This window comes from Antedon mediterranea, chromosome 8 (genome assembly GCF_964355755.1).
Source record: "Antedon mediterranea chromosome 8, ecAntMedi1.1, whole genome shotgun sequence".
In the NCBI taxonomy this organism is placed as follows: Eukaryota; Metazoa; Echinodermata; class Crinoidea; order Comatulida; family Antedonidae; genus Antedon; species Antedon mediterranea.
In genome coordinates this window covers 26,927,669-26,941,772 of record NC_092677.1, presented here as the reverse complement: position 1 = coordinate 26,941,772, position 14,104 = coordinate 26,927,669, and the positions used below count along the sequence as shown (strand labels likewise).

Genomic DNA, 14,104 nt, shown 5'->3' with positions numbered 1-14,104 from the left:
TATGGAATGAACTGTCTACAGAAACAACTAAAAACTAAAATATTTAATCAATCTGTTTCCAAATACAATCATAATGTGTCGTAGTAAAATTTGATTTTTGAATATTTTATAATTATTAATTATTGTCTAAAATTAGCAAATGATATGACATGTAGAGCTTTGTTTCTTTGTCTTTTTCTGTTTAGCGGTTGGTATAAGACAAGTTCTTTTACTTCTATTTCCAACCCCTAAAAACAACTCCTATTTATTGTTACCATTTAACTTTTTGTTTAAAATGTTTTTTTTTTTTCTTGGGACTGTTTCAAATAAATGTGAATGAAACCAATTAAAATAAAATGTGACTAACCAGTACAGAATCGCTCATCAGAGTAATCTAGGCAATCGTTATCCCCGTCACATTCCCAGCTCAACCGAATACACCGACCGTTATCACACTGAAATTGAGTGGGTGAGCAACTACCGGGATACACTGTCGTGGCTAAAAACAAAATCAATTCTCATTTTATTGTTTTGTATTTCTAATTAAAGATACATTGTCCCCTAAAAAAATATATTTTCAATATGCCATTTTAATTTCACACAATATAGTTATTCACTTTGACCAAAAACTGAAATGAAAAAAAAATCATTTACCTGAAAAAAATGTAATTTAAAGCAAAATATATTCAAATTATCTGTCAGACAACGGTTTTTGGATATAATACTGCATTGAATATGCAAAAATATACTATACAAAAATAAAGGATGATATTACTATGTCTGCACTGCTCGTCGTCCTCGTCTGAATAGTCGCCACAATCGTTATCAAAATCACAAACCCAAATCTCTGGAATGCACTTCCCGTTGTTGCATAGAAACTTGTTATCTTCACACGTTACCGATTCTAACAAAATATACATATAAAATGTTACATTTGGTTTACATAAATGTGCGAATTAGGCCCATCGCACTGAATAAATGGGCCTAATTCGCACTAAATAAATGGGCCTAATTTGCACTGAATAAATGGGCCTAATTTACATTTAGTTACTTGGTCTGATTAAACTGAGCAACCTGTAGACCACAACAAGTTCAGAAATGAAAGTTCCAGGATTTCTTCCATTTGGTAAAATATATTTGCTTTGAAACGACAAAATGTGCATAGTTTGATAAAATATTAATCTACTGTATTGGAGGTCTAAAGCACTGTCTGCCCAATCAAACTTTATGTGAAGAAAAAAGTGTGATGTGCCCATATATGGTAGTATTATGTCACCATGTCCATATATGGGCCCATCACACTTTTTTGTCACATAAAGTTTGATAGTGTAGACCATGGAGAACGTATTTCTCCAGACAGAGCTGAAGGTTTTGTCTTTAAACTCACCACATTCTATTTCGTCGCTTCCATCAGCACAATCCTCTTCGTAGTCACAGATCCAGCGAGCGGGAATACAAGTACCATCTCCGCACGTGAACTCATCCGAGTGGCATGCATTCCATGCTGTAACATTAAGGAGGTCAAATAAGTAAAAAACAAATGAATGATGATTTCGCCAGACCACTATTATAGCCAAGTAATAGACTATATTAAAATATGTTGAAACACTTACGACAATCTCTTTCATCTGACATATCTCCACAATCGTCGTCACGATCGCATTTCCATAAACTTGGAATACATTGACCATTGGCACAGGAGAACTGTGATGGGTTACATGATCCATGTTCTGAAAACACAAAACAGACAAATAACACAATTGCATCCATAGGACGAGGCAGTGAAGTGTTAACAATTTTATATACACATTATTCAAGAAATAGTGACAGTTTTCAAGAATTTTAAACCATAGTATATGACCAGTATAGGAGGAGCACTGGTAATATTTAGGAGTCATGGGACTATACTGTGATTGTTCCCGAAATGAGCATAAGTAAGGGTGCGAGATTGTAGTGTTATGTACCATATCCTCAAGTTTTACAGGGGGTCAAAGCTTAAAGTTTTTTACTTATTTGACCTCCTTTCAAATGTCTCTGATTAGCAAGTACAAGTATCTTATTTTTAATTAATTTATTATTTCATTTATACCTGCTTGAATTTATACTATTTGTATTTGAAGTGTGAACAATTAAAGAAAAGAAAAGAAATAAAAAGAAAGAAAAGGAAGGAAAGAAAGAAAGAGATTATTTTTGTTATTATTATTATCAGACTCACTGTTTACTATACAAGTGCCATTGGCAGTCATGTGCTCGTTAGGTCCACAGACGCATTGCTCATTTAAGCCATTTACTGTTCTGTTGAAGCCATCGGCACACAGACACGTCCTATGGATACCAGGCTGTTCTGAAGCACCAGCAGGCCTAGGAAGGCATAGTTGACTGCACCCACCATTATTTTCTGAGCACGGATTGGTACCTGCAAATATGGATGATAGGTTGATGGTAAGGTGGATTACAGATGAATCAACTAAAAATGATCGTGCTTATAAATTTGAGGCTTAGTGTGTGGAACAGAAGGAGTTAAGAGTTACAACACTGACACTAATGTAGGTCAGGTCTGAACTCTGGATCTTGGAATTGGAAAGCAAGCTGGTTAAACATAGCTCATTTATATTGCGCCAATTCCTAATTATGGTGTATTTCCCCTGAATTTTGCTGCACAAATATAAGTATTTATCAATCGAAAATGAGAATTTGTTCCAATAAAAGATAATGACCAAAGTTATGATGTGGGAACAAAACATGTACCTTGTTGTGATGTGTGAGAAAGAATTTTTAAGTCCATAATTCCAGTTTTGTCCTCTAGGAATGTGGCCTTGTTTGCTCCATTAGTCTTATCAGCATACAGAATGGCACGATCTGACCAGTCATCCCAATAAATCTTATCCTGTAATGTTTCCAAAAAGATTATGCTATACATTTGTATGGAGCAGTGTGGGTGCGCTGAAGGAGGGGCTGCTTGATATGAGGAGGGGATGGTGCACCAAAGAAGGGGCTGCTTGCCCTGAGGGGCTGGTGCACCAAAGAAGGGGCTGCTTGATATGAGGAGGGCTGCTTGCCCTGAGGGGCTGGTGCACCCTGGCCCTAATTATGTTACTTTAATAGCCTGATAGGACAACAGTACTGAGTGTGTGTATATTGTAAATGTACCTATGTTAGTGGTGGTCAAATGCAATATATCACAAATAAGGTAAACATCTTCCTCAATGAGAAGTGTCACTCAGACAGAATAAATCAATTATAGACAGTGAATGGTAACAATACCCAAGTAGCATTACCTTAAAAACAGCTATTGAATATGGATGAGGGACATTCTGAGAGATGAGAACTGTGCGGTGTTCACCATTCAGATCGGATGTTTCGATGCGATCGTAATAAGCGTCTGTCCAGTACAGCCTGTTAGTCGTATCGTCTATGGTAATACCGTTGGGCCAATGTATATTTGTACTGACAATAACTTTGAGATTTCGACCATCCATGTCCCCTATACTAATACTAGGTTCAGTTCCCCAATCTGTCCAGTACATCACTCTGTCGAAAACAAGAGAAATAGATGAGAAATGCTAAAGAGATCATTAAAATAAATATTTCACTGCAATTACTGCAGTAACTACAGTTTGTTTACTCTCTAAATCTGTTTATGAAATTGTAAAGCAACCTTTTTTTTGATAATCATACACATTGTTTATTGCATCATACCATTTTGGCTAAAAATAGACTGTGATATCACAGTTATATTTTTTCCCAAATATGGTGAACAAAGACAACAAAATATAATTTTAAGATTTCAGCCAGTTTTAGAATCTTTTTAAAGCAATATTACATAAAACTCTCAAAAGTGAGGAAAGCGATTATTTTTTTTTTGATTATGTAATTGAAAAACTCCAACTGGAGTGTCACTCAATGTATAGATGGAGGTGAGGATGGGAGAGCTAGTCAAACTTATTCAATTTAACTTAACATTTATTTCTTCCTTCAAGAAAATGAGGTAAACATAATAAATTCCAGTAAAATATATAACAAGTCAATTGATAATAAAAAAGTATACAGTTATCAATAAGAGGAAGTAGGCAGTGCCCAAGAAGATAGAAATCTTGTGGCGGGCCAGCCTATTTACAGACACAGGTAATACGAAGATCAGCTTGGAGAAGGCTGGTCAAATAAAGAAGCTGAACTTACCCGCGCTTGGGGTCTAGCACAATCGCCCGAGGTTGATCCGTACTATTGAACAGTTGACGTCTAAATGAACCATCTTTACGGCAAACTTCGACAGCGTTTGTTCCTGAATCCATAAAGTAAAGGTTTTCTCCGATCCAATCGTAAGCAAGACCTTCAACTGTGTCCAAGTTGGATTCAACTATAACTTGTTTTTCGCCGTCACTATCAAAACAAAGTCTCTGTTGAGGAAGAATAAACAATATAATTAGTGTCACTGATCACAATATTTATTATATAAACAAACAAAATCGCACTTATCAATTCTTAAGCTCTGTCTACACTATCAAACTAGTTTGACAAAAAAAGTGTGATGTGCCCAAATATGGTAGTGATATTCTTAAATGTGGTAGTGATATGACCTCATCGTGTCCATATATGAGCACATCACATTTTTTAAAGCTTTAAAATCCACTGTACGTTAAAAAATGGTGTTTACTATAATTTGATCTGTTGCTATGTCAGCCCAGAAGACGCAGTTATCATCATAATCAAAGTCAATCGCAATAGCATTCTCCAGATCGCTAATTAACACTTTGTCTTCCTGAGTGTTGAATAGATACCGGTTGATTGATGTACGCATCGCATATAAAATAAACTCTTGCTTTTCTAGAAGGAAAATTATAACATATATTAAATATGTCTCAAGAAAAAAAATGACCATCATAAGTGACCATCATAAATGACCATCATAAGTGACCATCATAAATGACCATCATAAGTGACCATCATAAATGACCATCATAAGTGGTTAACATTTAAATTCATTTAACAAATCTATCTGAGAAGATGTGCGAGAATTGATTGACAAAATATCTAATGATTAAACAAATACTGTAGTGATCAATTGCTACTACGCACTTATCAAAATAACATCATTTGATCCTGGTCAACTGAAGCCCTTATCTAAATCACAGATTGGTATTTAGCGTTATTGCTAATACTATTTAAGTTCTGTCTACACTATCAAACTACTTTGACAAAAAAAGTGTGATGTGGCCAAATATGGTAGTGATATGCCCAAATTGTAATATGATCGTTTCCATGGGCACATCACATTTTTTTTGTCACATAAAGTTTGATAGTGTAGACAGGGCTTAGACACTTACCTGCCACAGGACACAAGCTTGGGATTGGGTCATACTGGTAGTCTTCACCTCCAGTGCATGTATCTCCTTCTACCCGACGATAGCTAAACACAAACACATAGCAAATGTTATGTCTGTCCGTATAGTAAACATGTATTTCTTCAACTTCAGACAGGCAAGTTTTCTGAATGTTAGAATTCATGATTCCAACCTCAAATCCTGTTTTTGTTTTTATATATTTAGGCAAATTATCAAGGATAACCATAAGCGAATTCATTCACTATCTTCTTAAAGGTGGCAATCCTGTTCACAAGACAAACATATACACAAGATGCTCTACCTAAACAAAGTCTTATTACAAGTCTTTGGGAGTGCAGTTGTTCAGTCATGAGAAAAAAACCTTGTTATATGACTGGATTTGAACCTAGGATTAGTAGCCAAGCATCTAAACCACCAAGCCACAACTCCATCCTGAACATGTTGATCCAAAAAATGACCAGGGTAATGTATTCTAGAGAGCCCCAACAACACTGATCTGTACTTTTCTCTCTAATGAAGACTAATGTTCATTATGATCATTGTAGCTTACTTGGTGAACGTTGGTGAAGGAAAACTGTTTTAAAAAAATGTTTTTTTTCCCCACACAAGCACAAACTCGGCAATTACAGGATGGATAAACTATTTTATAATTTCTCATGCTTATAAACTAAGTCTCATTTGAGGCTTAGGGAGTGGAGTTAAAAGAGTCGTGAGTTACAACACGAGCACTAAGACAGGATTGAACCCTGAACCTTGAGATTGGAAGGCAAGCACGTTAACCAACAAGCTACAACTTTTGACCAATGAAGTCAACTACATAAAATACAAATACTAAACTAGGTCTTACCCTCTAGTTCGATAATATGTTGTGCCTTCTGGACAGGGTACGGGTAGTTGAGCAGGGTCAATTCCACTAGAGGGGTCATAGTCACAGTGACTCAGTCCATCCCAATACTCATGTTCTCTATAGCCTGCATCACTGAAAACAAAAATGTAATAGTTTATATGTTAGATAAAATATGTTATGAATTACATAATAGTATAGAAAGAAGAAACATTAGTCTGAAGCTTTGTCTACACTATCAAACTTTATGTGACAAAAAAATGTGATGTGCCCATATATGGACATATCACTACCATATTTAGGCATATCACTACCATATTTAGGCATATCACTACCATATTTAGGCATATCACTACCATATTTAGGCATATCACCACCATATTTAGGCATATCACCACCATATTTAGGCATACCACCATCATATTTAGGCATATCACTACCATATTTAGGCATATCACTACCATATTTAGGCATATCACTACCATATTTAGGCATATCACCACCATATTTAGGCATATCACCACCATATTTAGGCATACCACCATCATATTTAGGCATATCACTACCATATTTAGGCATATCACTACCATATTTAAGCATATCACTACCATATTTAGGCATATCACCACCATATTTAGGCATATCACCACCATATTTAGGCATATCACTACCATATTTAGGCATATCACTACCATATTTAGGCATATCACCACCATATTTAGGCATATCACTACCATATTTAGGCATATCACTACCATATTTAGGCATATCACTACCATATTTAGGCATATCACCACCATATTTAGGCATATCACTACCATATTTAGGCATATCACTACCATATTTAGGCTTATCACTACCATATTTAGGCATATCACCACCATATTTTGGGCACATCATACTTTTTTGTCAAACTAGTTTGATAGAGGTTTAAACAATTTAGACAATAGCACCCTCTATTACTAACATACCATTCATAGTCATCACGAGTACAAGAGCAATTCTGTGACGTGATTGGTCGATCATAATTTCTGCCATTGTAACAAGTGGAGTGAGCTAGACGTCTCTTGTATGTTGTTTTTCGGCCTAGCAAACAGTGAAGATCTTCAAACTCATCCCCTGGGCTCCATTCCTTATAGTCTTCATCTTGGCAAGCTGGGCCTAGCAAATCAAATATGAATTGATATAAATGATGATAGAAATTATGTACAAAACCATTAATAACTAGAACAACACTCTGAGAGTGCATACCTGTAAAATTCCCCCACATAGGATTTCTCCAGAAAAAATATATAATATGTGTGTGTCCAATGCTGTGTGTGTTTGGGTTATTTTCAATTGAAGTACACCATGATATTACACAGATGGTTAAACATAGTCCAGGTGGTCTAATGTTACGACACCTGTATTTAAAACAGAAGTCATCATTTTTGTATGTATGGGTTGAGAAAATAATAATATCATTAATGACAACAGATTTCAAAGATTCTTACCTAACTTCATAGTCACATTGACTTGCACAATCAGCCAACTATGACCTTGTTGTTCGGAGCCAAACACTGTGAATACCGCCCTCTTCTCCCCGGGTTCTGTCACCATTCCATAAACGGTGATCTTGTTATCGGAGAATCGATCTACTTTCCACGTCTCTCCTTCGTTCAGTGAGTACCTTAACAGAGTATTAATATTATTACGTTAACTTATCCAATATGACCAATTGAAGGGTTCCTTAAACTTTAGTTTTGTTTACACTATCAAACTTTATGTGACAAAAAATGTGTTGTACCTAAATATGGACATGATGATGTCATATCACTACTATATTTGGGAATATCACTACCATATTTCATCACATCACACTGTTTGTCTAACTAGTTTGATAGTATAGACAGAGCTTTAGAATTATGTTATTGATAAGCAAACATGTTGACCACACAGAGAATACAAATATTTTACATATAAAATGTTAAAAGTAGGTCTATTGGGATATTCTTAAGATATTTAAGGCACAACTTGTTATTATCTATTGTAAATTGTGTGAACCAGGATAGCTACCAAGACTAAGATTTACAGGAAGCACTTACTTAAACTGGTTGGTCTTAGGATCTTGAGGAACAGCTCCAAGAACGCCACCATGATCACCAAACGAGAAAAAATGAAAACCTTTCAATACCTGTCAGAATGAAATAAGAGAATTAATGATTTCATCAATCATTGGATAAAGCTCTGTTTACACTATCAAACTAGTTTGACAAAAGAACTGTGATGTGCCAAAATATGATAGTGATATGACATATCATCATGTCCATATATGGGCACATCACATTGATTTCACATAAAGTTTGATGGTGTAGACTTTTTACTTTGTTGGAAATCAGAATATAATCTTTGTTTTTTTTTGTTGCATACACAAAATGTATTCATTTACCTCATGCCAATCAGCGCCTGCTGATGACGATATAAAGATGTTGGATGAATTCAAGGTGTCTCCAACACCACCTGTAGCCATTATCATACCAGGTGCTGAAGTCTTTGATAGGATTGGTTGAATACGATTACCAGGGTACGTCTGTGTGTATCTCATTGCTAAATGCAGGTAACACCCACGTCCCTGCAAGATCAAACCAACGAATATAAGTTATATAGTTTAGAAAATAAGTTAATAAGTGTATTACTATTAATGAAGAAAAGTTTAATTTTATTTTTTATGTCAATATGATATATGGAAAAGGTGCTTAAGCCTTGTCTACACTATCAAAATTTATGTGACCAAAAAAATGTGATGTGCTCATATATGGACATGATGATGTCATATCACTACCATATTTGGGCATATCACTACCATATTTAGGCACATCACACTTTTTTTGTCAAACTAGTTTGATAGTGTAGACAAAGCTGATGATAACTAATGTTATAATGGGATTGGTATAATAAGTACATACTCAAAGTTCAAACATATGAAACTGATATCCTGATAAAAAAACAATTGGTGATTTTGTTTTACAAGAACTTTTAATAGCCACATATTATGAGTTATCAAATCATGTTTTGCTTTTGTAACTAATTCAAAACCAAGGAAATAATTTAGTATTGCAGTATTTCGACATTATAAAAAGAAACCAAATTAGCTATGTAGACATGTTCTGTTGTTTCGATCCATCAAGATAGTTTCTGAAAATGAAAAAGAGTAGCTACACCCCCCACCCCTAAGAAAGGGACACCTTCCAAAGTTCCTCTTCATAGGGTTGTCCCACAAAGAGGGGTTGTCTGTAGTGTCAATACTCAATATTACCCCTCGTTCATTTCACAGAAAAGTGTCCCTTTAATATAGGTCTCACAAAGGGGTTGTCTGTAGTGTCAATACTCAATATAACCCATCGTTTATTTCACAGAAAAGTGTCCCCCTAATATAGGTCTCACAAAGGGGTTGTCTGTGGTATCAATACTCAATATAACCCATCGTTTATTTCATAGAAAAGTGTCCCCTTAATATAGGTCTCACAAAGGGGTTGTCTGTAGTGTCAATACTCAATATAACCCATCGTTTATTTCATGGAAAAGTGTCCCCTTAATATAGGTCTCACAAAGGGGTTGTCTGTAGTGTCAATACTCAATATAACCCATCGTTTATTTCATGGAAAAGTGTCCCCTTAATATAGGTCTCACAAAGGGGTTGTCTGTGGTGTCAATACTCAATATAACCCATCGTTTATTTCATGGAAAAGTGTCCCCTTAATATAGGTCTCACAAAGGGGTTGTCTGTGGTGTCAATACTCAATATAACCCATCGTTTATTTCATGGAAAAGTGTCCCCTTAATATAGGTCTCACAAAGGGGTTGTCTGTGGTGTCAATACTCAATATAACCCATCGTTTATTTCATGGAGAAGTGTCCCCTTAATATAGGTCTCACAAAGGGGTTGTCTGTGGTGTCAATACTCAATATAACCCATCGTTTATTTCATGGAAAAGTGTCCCCTTAATATAGGTCTCACAAAGGGGTTGTCTGTGGTGTCAATACTCAATATAACCCATCGTTTATTTCATGGAGAAGTGTCCCCTTAATAGAGGTGTCAGAACGGATTGGGTTCGATTGTATAACAATAAATAAAATACCTGTGGACAGTTGTACTTGTTGCCAAAACTATCTTCTGTAGGGGTGCTTAAGTTACCCCACTGACCGCCCTTATCAAATGAAATAACGGACGCCATATTGGATTCATGGAACCCCTTAGAAGGGTCGATAAACACATTCGCAACATAGATTCCTCGAAGATCGGCCACTGGGTGAATCTCAGCAAATTCTTCATCAGCGTATCGTCTAAACACAAACCAAAACATATTTGACAACATTATAAATGTTAAAAAAAGAATACATGAACGTTTTAACGCATGTAAAGCGTGCCATTAAGTGTTACAACAGACGAAAGCAATGTGTCTCCAAAACCTCTGTAACATACAATATAAAATAAAACAAGAATACTTACTCTAACCAAGTATCTTTGCCAGGGCCTTCAGGACTGTAGAAGACAATATTGACAAGAGACAATGAGAATTGTGTTCCTTTGTACTCAGATATATACAAGTTTGTCTCATAGTTGTCATGGTTCACACACACAAACACCTGGTCTTCTGATGCATCAGCTATGTAGAAGTTCTGCAAAAATCAAACGTTGTATTTAAATATCGGTCTCCTTTTTTCCGTTTTTTTTTCTTTTTGCAACATTTTTTGTTGTTTTTAGTTTCATGGTTGCATTTTTCTCATGGTTTTTACAAGCGCCTTGAGCACTTTGTGGATATGTGCGCTCTATAAATCTTATTATTATTATTATTAAATATATTTAGGCAAAATGCCAAGGATAACCATAAGCGGATTCATTCACTATCCTTCTTAAAGATGGCAATCCCGTTCACAAGACAAACAGGTACACAAGATGCTCTTCACAGATAAGGGATTACTAAACTACTGAAGCTACACTTATTTTCCACAATTCATTATCTCACCACAGGATCATAATCCAGGTTCATTGTGAATTTAGTGTTAAGCTCTGTCTACACTATCAAACTAGTTTGACAAAAAAAGTGCTCAAATATGGTGGTGATATGCTGAAATATGGTAGTGATATGACATCATCATGTCCATATACAGGCACATTACATTTTTTGTCACATAGTTTGATAGTGTGGACAGAGCTTTAACAATGATTCTCACCTTCAGTGACTTTGTTGTTGGGAATGTTGCTTTTGTGAATGGTTGTCGTTGATGAGATACCCACAGCTCCAAGTCAGAATCTGAAGCGGACGCAGCTTTCTGAAAAAAAAGTAAATAACGTCGATTATATAATAGTAATTGCTAAACTGCACTAAAGAGTAGTTTCTACGAGAACGCAACGCAAGCCGCAATGCAAACGTATTGACCAATCACAAGGAACGGTTCGAATAATCCATTACCTGGAATGGTCAATTCGCTTGCATAGTGGCTTACGTCCTTGCATTATGTTCTAATGGGAACCAAGCTTAACCTATGGTAAACCTCATCCAAAACACTTAATATTGGTTATAATGGAATTTAACAGACGGAAATTTATGAAAAAAATTATTATATTTCAAAAATTAAAGGAAATAGATACATAATATTCAACTTGATTCACATATCTAGAACATACAGTACAATATGTGAAAAGGAACCAACAAAAAAAAAAGGTCTGAGAAGATAACAATAATCATTTTCATTACTTTATTCATATAACAACTAAAATATTGAATGTTATTTTACGATTCCAAAGGCTTATCTCAAATCACGGTCTGGTGATCACACAAAGGTAAGTACACAACACACTGTTTAACAATACTGTTGTGTTATGTTCTTTGCCAATTCTGAACTATGAATTCTGTGTAACAGGATGCTAATAGTTTTTTTAGTCCAATAATATACATTTTTATATAACACCTAAATAAATGCCTGTCATTTGATTGGACAATTGTAGGTCACATGGCGTGCAATAGTACTGTCACGCAGTATATCTAATAGAGCAATCACACTGAAAAGCTTTTTTTATACAACATCCTGGTATAAAATCACCACCCATAAATACATGCTTAATCATCCTCCTGCTGTGCAGAATCTTTCTTGAATATAGCTACGTTTTTATAGCTAAATCTTTGGTCAACTATAGCTTCATGCTTTGATAGATGGTAGAGGTTTGGGTAAGATAAAGGATTTCAGTATCCATTGATCTAAGAAAGCTTAAAAGCTTAAACTCAGATATTTTAGCAGACCAGAATGAAAATAGTCTTTCAATAAAGTCTCTGCCTTAACAATAACACTGGATGGAAAGCTAAAGGGATATATTCTATTTTCTATTCTTGATTCTTTATTTCAGAATATCAAAATTCAAACTAAAAAATACAAAGCAACAAAAAATTGAATTAAAATATGATTAAAATATGATTAAAATAGGACTAAAATAGGATTAAAATATGATTAAAATATGATTAAAATAGGATTAAAATAAGATTAAACTAGGATTAAAATAGGATTAAAATAGGATTAAAATAGGATTAAAATAGGAATAGACATTTGAAAACTTTAACAGACAGACTGATTTTCACTATTCAAAATTATTCTTCTGAAATATACTTGTAAAAAGAGGGTATTCTCCTCAGAAAAATACAATGTAAAGTAATTTACTTGCATGATATAAAATATTAAAAGTACTTATTTCAGGATTTTACAGTGTCATTGATATTTAAAATGGGTTTATGTACAATAATGGATATGAGGACACTCATATTTTTATGATTATTAACAATAAAAAAAGGTCAAATGTCTTGATGTCAATGGTTAAAGTTCGTTGAACCAGGAAATGAGTTTGTTTACAAAACATTCTTATGTTATATAGATTAAGGAAATACTAAGTCTTGTGCTACATTATAATATTCATTTAAAAATATGGCTAGTCATAACTTATAATTAACATCTGGTTTTTTTTCATGCATTTTTCTCAGTTGTCATATTCGCTTGGGAAATTCCGTTATAACATAAAGATACTTTTTGTATTCGAATGGTAAATTGTAAACGGATTGTGCTCAACAGAAACTCATTCAATTTAAATAGAACATGTTAACAATACAAGCTGTTTTGTTAAGAACAATCTCATCGCTCAAAATACTTCGTTATATAAGTACTCAACGGAAAAACTATACTCAACAGTAAAAGTCCCAATCGAATATGACAAATGTCCTGTAGTAATTTTGTTGGGTGAATTTGGTTATTGTTAATCAATACAGTAAAAAATACCCATAATGCATAAGTACACAACAGCAAGGTAAACAACAAATATGAATATTGGAAAACTCAGTGATGCGTGACTCATTGTTTCACAAGCATCACAAATCATGCATAATGTAATAGTAATTATTGTTATTAATATTATAGTGCAGATTATTACCAAGAATATAAACAAAAGTATATAAATTATGTAAACAATATTGGCGACAAAGGTTGTACAAATTTGTATTATAAAACAAATTAATTATGACATTTCTGAATATTCTATGAATGAGTGGAAATAATAGCCTATAGAATATTGATTAAATTACAAAAATTAATGAAAATCATGATAACAGATATTTTTGAATAACAAAATTCTACCCAAATATAAATGAATGAAAACCACCAAATAACATTAACTGGGAGCAGTCTGTGTTGAAAAGCTGCACATTTTAGGACAATAAAGAATGACGGTAAATAAATAATTGGTCAGATGTTTGCCCTACTCGGATGTAGTTGTACAAATACTTGCACAAAATTATCTAGTGGGGCTTAAACCCACAACCTCTAGATTACTCGTCTGGCGTATTAAGATAGTTATAATAATTAAATTATCCTCCTGGTAAATGAATATACATTTGTTCTACTTCATCATTGTTCTTTA

The 14,104-nt window shown here is 34.3% G+C and overlaps 1 protein-coding gene across 1 annotated transcript in view; it reads right to left on the bottom strand.

Annotated features, from left to right (window-relative positions):
- The window catches only part of LOC140057343 (sortilin-related receptor-like), a 33,994-nt gene that overhangs the window by 14,580 nt on the left and 5,310 nt on the right, over positions 1 to 14,104 (bottom strand). Inside the window, exons 6-23 of the mRNA XM_072102964.1 lie at positions 11,380 to 11,478; positions 10,655 to 10,824; positions 10,284 to 10,488; positions 8,594 to 8,776; positions 8,250 to 8,338; positions 7,659 to 7,834; positions 7,137 to 7,326; positions 6,169 to 6,300; positions 5,304 to 5,386; positions 4,634 to 4,803; positions 4,159 to 4,376; positions 3,258 to 3,510; positions 2,728 to 2,866; positions 2,195 to 2,395; positions 1,593 to 1,709; positions 1,367 to 1,483; positions 755 to 883; positions 347 to 478 (exon numbers count right to left, since the gene is read on the bottom strand). Coding sequence (XP_071959065.1) covers positions 347 to 478; positions 755 to 883; positions 1,367 to 1,483; positions 1,593 to 1,709; positions 2,195 to 2,395; positions 2,728 to 2,866; positions 3,258 to 3,510; positions 4,159 to 4,376; positions 4,634 to 4,803; positions 5,304 to 5,386; positions 6,169 to 6,300; positions 7,137 to 7,326; positions 7,659 to 7,834; positions 8,250 to 8,338; positions 8,594 to 8,776; positions 10,284 to 10,488; positions 10,655 to 10,824; positions 11,380 to 11,478 — 2,803 coding nt within the window. The remainder of the gene's footprint in view (positions 1 to 346; positions 479 to 754; positions 884 to 1,366; positions 1,484 to 1,592; positions 1,710 to 2,194; positions 2,396 to 2,727; positions 2,867 to 3,257; positions 3,511 to 4,158; positions 4,377 to 4,633; positions 4,804 to 5,303; positions 5,387 to 6,168; positions 6,301 to 7,136; positions 7,327 to 7,658; positions 7,835 to 8,249; positions 8,339 to 8,593; positions 8,777 to 10,283; positions 10,489 to 10,654; positions 10,825 to 11,379; positions 11,479 to 14,104) is intronic.